The sequence below is a fragment of the Cetorhinus maximus genome, unplaced genomic scaffold (assembly GCF_964194155.1).
Source record: "Cetorhinus maximus unplaced genomic scaffold, sCetMax3.hap1.1 HAP1_SCAFFOLD_1858, whole genome shotgun sequence".
Taxonomy (NCBI): Eukaryota; Metazoa; Chordata; class Chondrichthyes; order Lamniformes; family Cetorhinidae; genus Cetorhinus; species Cetorhinus maximus.
The window spans coordinates 58,360-65,337 of record NW_027597798.1 but is presented as its reverse complement, the minus strand read 5'-3'; the positions used below and the strand labels follow the sequence as shown (position 1 = coordinate 65,337).

The 6,978-nt window shown below is 44.0% G+C and overlaps 1 protein-coding gene across 1 annotated transcript in view; it reads left to right on the top strand.

The window, feature by feature from the left end:
- The first annotated feature begins 41 nt into the window (after window positions 1-41).
- LOC144676728 (prosaposin-like) overlaps window positions 42-6,978 on the top strand; it is a 32,748-nt gene continuing 25,811 nt past the window's right edge. Inside the window, exon 1 of the mRNA XM_078537067.1 lies at window positions 42-280. Coding sequence (XP_078393193.1) covers window positions 206-280 — 75 coding nt within the window. The 5' untranslated portion in view covers window positions 42-205. The remainder of the gene's footprint in view (window positions 281-6,978) is intronic.

Genomic DNA, 6,978 nt, shown 5'->3' with positions numbered 1-6,978 from the left:
CCCACACCTGACTAGCTTCCAGAATTCGGGCTTAATTCTTGGACTGTTCGGAGTTAGAAAATGGTCCACTTTTGTGCATCTCACTTTCTGTCTCCTTTTATAGGACAATCCTGAAGTGGTGTGTAGTGCTCTGCACTTGTGCCAGTCGCTGCAAGAGAACCTTGCAAAGAGAAATATTCTCTCCAATGAGATACCAGAAGTGGACATGTCCAGATTAACCGCCCCTTTCATTGCCAATGTTCCTCTCCTCCTCTATCCACAGCAGGTCACCAGGCCTAAGGTAAGCAGAAACAGAATGCAGTAGCAGTATTGATATCTTTATGTGAAGTTGATTCTGTGGTTCAATGCAGATTCAACTGCCATCTAGTGGCTGGAGCCTCCCTATCCACCTCTTTACTTTGAAATACCCTGCAGATCAGGCAGCATCTGTGGAGAGGGAAATAGAGGCTCAGATCTCCCCTTCTCTGGATAGTTGGAGACCGGAGGTAGCCCGAGAGATACATGCGGGACCCACCGGAAGTCCTGGCGTAAGCGCATCCCCGGTACATATGCAGGAAGTTTTAACTTCCAGTGCTGGTTTTCCCTGCCCAGATTGTTTTGTGATTGGCCAGAACCATGGACAATTGGGCTGTTTGTCCCAAACTTACCCTGGTTTTCAAACAGATTTACTTAGAACTTTTTATAGCAGCTATTAAACCAGCAAAACTCAAGTAAATTCACTGAGTGTCAAAGCACTCCACCCACAGCAGTGTTTACTGTTCTCACCACCGCCCCCACCGGACTACCCTCCCCTGAGCACCCAATCCCCCTCCCTACCCCTGACTGACCACCTGACACCACCCCGCCCATCCTCCCAGGCCCTTCAGCCACCCCAGACTGACCCCCCAGCCCATAACCACCTTACCCCTCCCCCGACCCATCCTAGTGTTTTAAAGTCAGGGGCTTCACTTTCCCCGATGATCCTGCCCTGCGCTGAAAGGACTCCGGAAGCAGCAGCTCAGCCGCACATTTCTCACCAGGCCCGGCTCGGAATGTCAGGCGAGAAGTTTGCAATTCCATCCTAATATAAGGGAAAAGGAGTGGAATGGCAATCCGACGCAGATAATTTAGCCCCGAGTTAATATTTCCAGTGCGCTTTCTTCAGACCATCTTCAAGCTGAAACGTTAACTCCATCTTACTCTGCACAGATGCTACATGACCTGTTGGACATTTCCAGAATTTTCTATATATTTCAGGCTTTGCGCATCTGCAGCATTTTGTCGTCTGTTCCTTTGTTCTTTCAGTCTTGTCCTCACTGTTTCACTCCTCAGCTGCTCAGGTCTCCAACCCCGTGTAAGAACATAAGAACGAGGAGCAGGAGTAGGCAATTCAGCCCCTCGAGCCTGCCCCGCTATTCAATACGATCATGGCTGATCTCATTTTGGCCTTAACTCCAATTTCCCGCCCTCTCCCCATAACCTTTCAACCTTTCATAATTAAAAATCTGTCTATCTCCTCAAATTTATTCAGCGTCCCAGCATCCACTGCACTCTGAGGTGGTGAATTCCACAGATTCACGACCCTTTGAGAAAAGGAATTCCTCCTCATCTCTGATTTAAATCTGCCACCCCTTAGCCTAAAACTATGGCCTCTCGTTCTAGGATGCCCCACAAGGGGAAAAATCTGCTCCATATCTACTTTGCCTCTTATAAACCTCAATTAGATCTCCTCTCATCCTTCTAAACTCTAGCGAGTATAGACCTAAACTGCTCAATCTCTCCCGTAAAACAAGCCCCGCATTTCTGGAATCAATCTAGTGAACCTCCTCTGAACTGCCTCCAATGCAACTACATCCTTCCTCAAGTAACGGGACCAAAACTGTGCACAATACTCCAGGTGCGGTCTCACCAATGCCTTGTACAGTTGCAACAACACTTCCCTATTTTTATACTCTATTCCTTTAGCAATAAATGCCAAAATTCCATTTGCCTTCCTTATTACCTGCTGTACCTGCACACTAGCTTCAGCGATTCATGCACGAGGACACCCAGGTCCCTCTGCACTGAAGCATTCTGAAGTTTCTCTCCATTTAAATAATAAGTCACCTTTTTTTATTCTTCCAACCAAAATGGATAACCTCACACTCATCCCACGTTAAACTCCATCTGCCACATTTTGGCCCATTCACCTAACCTGTCCATATCCATTTGTATATTTCTTCATTGTAACTTACTTTCCTATTTTGGTGTCATCTGCAAATTTAGCTACAGTACCTTCTATCCCTGAATCCAAGTCATTAATATAGATTGTAAATAGTTGGGGCCCAAGGACCGAACCCTGTGGCACCTCACTAGTTACAGCTTGCCATCCAGAAAAAGACCCATTTATCCTAACTCTCTGCTTTCTGTTGGTTAGCCAATCCTCTATCCAAGCTAATATATTACCCCTAACTCCATGTGATCTTATCTTGTGTAAGAACCTTTTGTGCGGCACCTTATCTAAGTCCTCCTGGAAATCCAGATATACTACATCTACAGGATCCCCATTATCCACTTTGCTTGTCACATCCTCAAAGAACTCTAGCAAATTAGTCAAACACGATTTACTCTTCATAAAACCACGCTGACTCTGATGGATTGCATTTTGACTTTCCAAATGCCCCATTACTACTTCCTTAATAATGGATTCCAACAATTTCCCAATGACAGACATTAAACTAACTGATCTATAGTTTCCTACTTTCTGCCTCCCCGCCTCTTTTTTGAAAAAGGGCGAAATATTAGCAATTTTCCAATCCCCTGGAACCTTTCCAGAATCCAGGGAATTTTGGAATATTATAGCCAATGCATCCACTATCTCCGCTGTCACTTCCTTTAAGACCCTGGGGTGTAGGCCATCAGGTCCTGGGGACTTGTCACCCTTTAGTACCAATAGTTTGCTCAGTACTTTTTCTCTCGTGATGGTGATTGTTCTAAGTTTCTCCTTCTCTATATCCTCTGCTCTACCTGTTACTGTTGGGCTGGTATTAGTGTCCTCCACCATGAAAACTGAGGCAAAATATTGATTAAGCGTCTCTGCCATTTCTGTGTTCCCCACTATTAACTCCCCAGTCTCATCCTCCAAGGGACCAACATTCACTTTAGCTACCCTCCTTTTATATACTTGTAGAAGCTTTTGCTATCAGTTTTTACGTTTTGCGCTAGTTTTCTTTCATAATTTACCTTTGCTCTTTTTATTATTTTTTCAGTAACCCTTGTTGATCTTTAAAAGTTTCCCAATCTTCCAGCCTGCCACTGACCTTTGCAATTTGGTATGCCTTAGTTTTTGCCTTTATGTTATCTTTATGTTATGTCATGTGCCACTACTTTCCTTCCAAATAGCCTCTGGTACTTGTTTCCCTAGAACAGCACATGACTTCCCTACGCTCTGATCTATGACTAAACGTATTGTAGTATTCACACAGGCTGCTTCCGAGCAGTCTGTCAGACTGTCTCACCCCATCATTTGCTTTCCCTTAAGCCCCAGTTCCTAGATATATGTAATTGTGTAGCCCTTCAGCACATTGTTCCTGTGCCAGCTCTTTGAAAGAGCTATTCGATTAGTTTCATACTCTTCCTAACCCAGTGATCCATCAACTTTTGAAAGTTACTATTAAAGTTGCTTCCGCCATCATTTCAGGTTATAACTTGTTGCTCTCCAACCGTTGACAGCTAGGGTGTCACCTGCTAGGACGTGCAGGAGCATGTTGATATTCTTTATTCATTTACGGGACATGCGCGTTGCTGACTGGGCCAGCATTTATTGCCCATCCCTAATTGCACTTGAGAAGGTGGTGGTGAGCTGCTGCCTTGGACCGCTGCAGTCCTGACAGTGATCTGTCTCACTGACTCCACTTACGGAGGCTGCCAACTCCTCCCATTTCTCCTTTTAAGATCCTAATCGTTCACCCTCCCAGCCAAAGCACCTGTGTTCATGTCTCAATGAATTCCTAAATTTACTTGGTTTCTTATGCTTGGAAATATGAACCTGGTTTGAACACGTTACATTCTGCTTCCCCTCAATTCTCTCTAATCACAATCTGAAGTAATTGTCAGCTTGGCTCAAAGAATGCAGTCTCACCTCTGAGTCAGAAAATTATTAGTTTAAGTCCCTCTCCCGTGATTTGAGCATTTGAAGTAGGTTGACACTTCTTTGCAGCACTGAGGGAGTGGTACACTGTCAAGGCCCAAGCTGGATGTAAGAGACCCCATGCCGTCATTCAAAGAGCAGGGAGTTCTCTTTGTGACCAGGCCAACATGTTTCCCTCAACCAAAACAACCCCTTTTCTCAAAGCTTTGATGTGATATTGGTGTGTGTAAATGGATTGGCATACTTGTCTATGTAACAATTCAAAACTGAATTCATGAGCTGTGAAATGCCTGTGTGTCCTGAGGGAAGGCTGCTATATAAATACAAGTTTCCATCCCCCATGCGCAACAAACTCCATGATTGCTCAGTACTGCATATCTCAAAAAATGTGACCATTTTTCATTTCTTTTCTCATTAAATTCCCCTATAGGCTTCAAACTCCACAGTCGTCATTCTGTTCCTGTAGGAAACTGCACAGCTCTTCTTTCATCCACATTCATATTAATGCCATTATAGCTAATTGCATGGAATGTTACAAGACACAACAGCCATTTATCCCAGCAAATCAGCACCTTAATGGAATTCCACTTTCCAGCTCTCTCCACATACTCTTTAATATCTTACTAGTCCATTCCCACTCTCTCGTCTTCTCCTCATACCCACTAATATTCTGTTAAAATATCTTGTGGACCCTGTTGAAATAACGGTTTGTGGCAGGATCCCAAATGCTAACCAGCTTTTCTTTAAAGAAGTTGGCAACAATTTCTTTTTAATTATTTGTAATTGTGAAGTTTCCCCTCTCTAATGAGCATGATCAGCTTCCGCCTTCCATAGCTTCAACCCCAGTGGAGCAGCCCTCAGTTCTCTCATCACCGCTGTAATCCTGGTGACTTTCTAGCGAATCTAGGCTTTACTGGTTCCATTGCTTTTATAAAAGGTGCCCAAAGCTATGCAAAAATACGCCAACTGTAAGGGCCTGGACATCTTCAGCACTACTAAAAGCAGGGGAACATCCAGGCAATAGTGACCATACTATAACACGCTTTGAGATGATGATAGAGAAGGACATAAGTATGACAAAATCTGGTTAAAGATTGGAAAAAAATTGATTTTGAGGAGCTGAGAATAGAACTTGGGCGTTGGGGGGGAAATAAAATGGGCAACCATATTGAATGTAGAATTAGGTTAATTTTCAGAGGCTTCAATTTTCCTTCATTAAGTAGCAGATCTTTTTTTCTTTCCTGTGTCAATGAAGAAAGGTTGAAGCCACCTTTGTTTTCAGGCACAAGGTCACAAGTCCGCTCCTACTGTCCACGTCCTCCAGAAACTTCTCCACTTCAGTAATGTGGCTGTGTTTGCTCCAGTTCTTGTTCTTATTGAGCTGTTGGCAGCGTTGCTGGTGGGGTTTAGGGGGTGGGGGTGGGCGATGGTGGGAAAGTGGAGTTAATGTAATTCCTATAATTACAGAGGGGAATAGGCAAGAGAATTTTAGACCAGTCAGCTTAACATCAATGGCAGGAAAAGTAATGGAACCCTTACAAAAGAAGAGAATAGAAGAATGTCCAGAAATGAGAAATACAGTAATGAATGATCAGCATGGATTTCTAAAGGGAATATTTTGCTTGATCGACCTTATTGAAATTTTTGAGGAGACAAGAGAGAGTAGACAGTAGTAATGGAGTGGATGTAATTTATCTTAATTTTCGAAAGGGCCTTTGATAATAGAAGTTATGCTAAAATTGTATCGAACCTCAGTTAGATCACACTTAGAGTGCTACGTGCAGTTCCGGTTGCAACATTATTAAAAAGTTATAGTTCCCTTCCAAGCTGCACACCATCCTGTCTTGGAACTATATTACTGTTCCTTTGCTGTCGCTGGGTCAAAATCCTGGAACTCCCTCCCTAACAGCACTGTGAGTGTACCTACACCACATGGACTGCAGCGGTTCAGGAAGGCAGCTCAGCATCGCTGCCCACATCCCATGAACGGATATAAGCAAAAGGCACTGGAGAGGGTGCACAGAAGATTTGCAAGGATGATACCAGAAACATGTGGGTATACAGATCAGGAAAGGATTGACAGGCTGGATCTCCTCTCACGGGGAAAAAAGTCTAAAACGCCTAATAGATGTGTTTAAAATTGTGGAGGGTTTTGCTAGTGGATACAGGGAAAATGTTTGTTGTGAGGAGGAGCACAGCTCAAGGCCATCAATATAAGATAGTCACTGAGAAATCCAATAGGGAATTCAGGAAAAAAAACACTTCACCCAAAGAGTGAGGGGAGGGGCTGCAGCAGATGAAAGTGATGGGGCCAGCGAAGTGGCTGGTTGACAGACCGGGCTGTAATCCCCATACAGGAACTCTCGATGGCCCAGAACACAATCTGGGGCCGGATGACCCACAGTAACCAAAGGAAACAAACCTTGCGACCACGTTAACAGTGTGGGTTAATCAGTGGATTTAGTGTCAGGGAGCTCTGCAGCTTAATTGAATTTTCTAGGCTAATGGAAAACAGATGAAAGACCATTCTTTATAAGTTTTATTTCACTATTTGGTGGATGAATGGATCTTTAAGACTGTTTATGATTTAAGCCCAGGTGTGTGCATCCCCCCCCTAATCTCTTTGCAATTCTTCATCTTCCTGAATGTGACCCTTGAGTTGGGAAAAGGTCCAGATGTGGGATATGTGAGAAGAGGGAGAACCTAACCACAGAGAGTAGAGGTAGAATGGGATGTGTGCGAGAGAAGAGGGAAGATGGGATGTACAGGAGAAGTGGGGTGTGAATTGGTGTGTAAAATTAGACATGTAATGTGATCCGTTAGAGGAGAGGTGATTGGGACCAGTGAGGGGTGGAGATGGAATAGGCCCT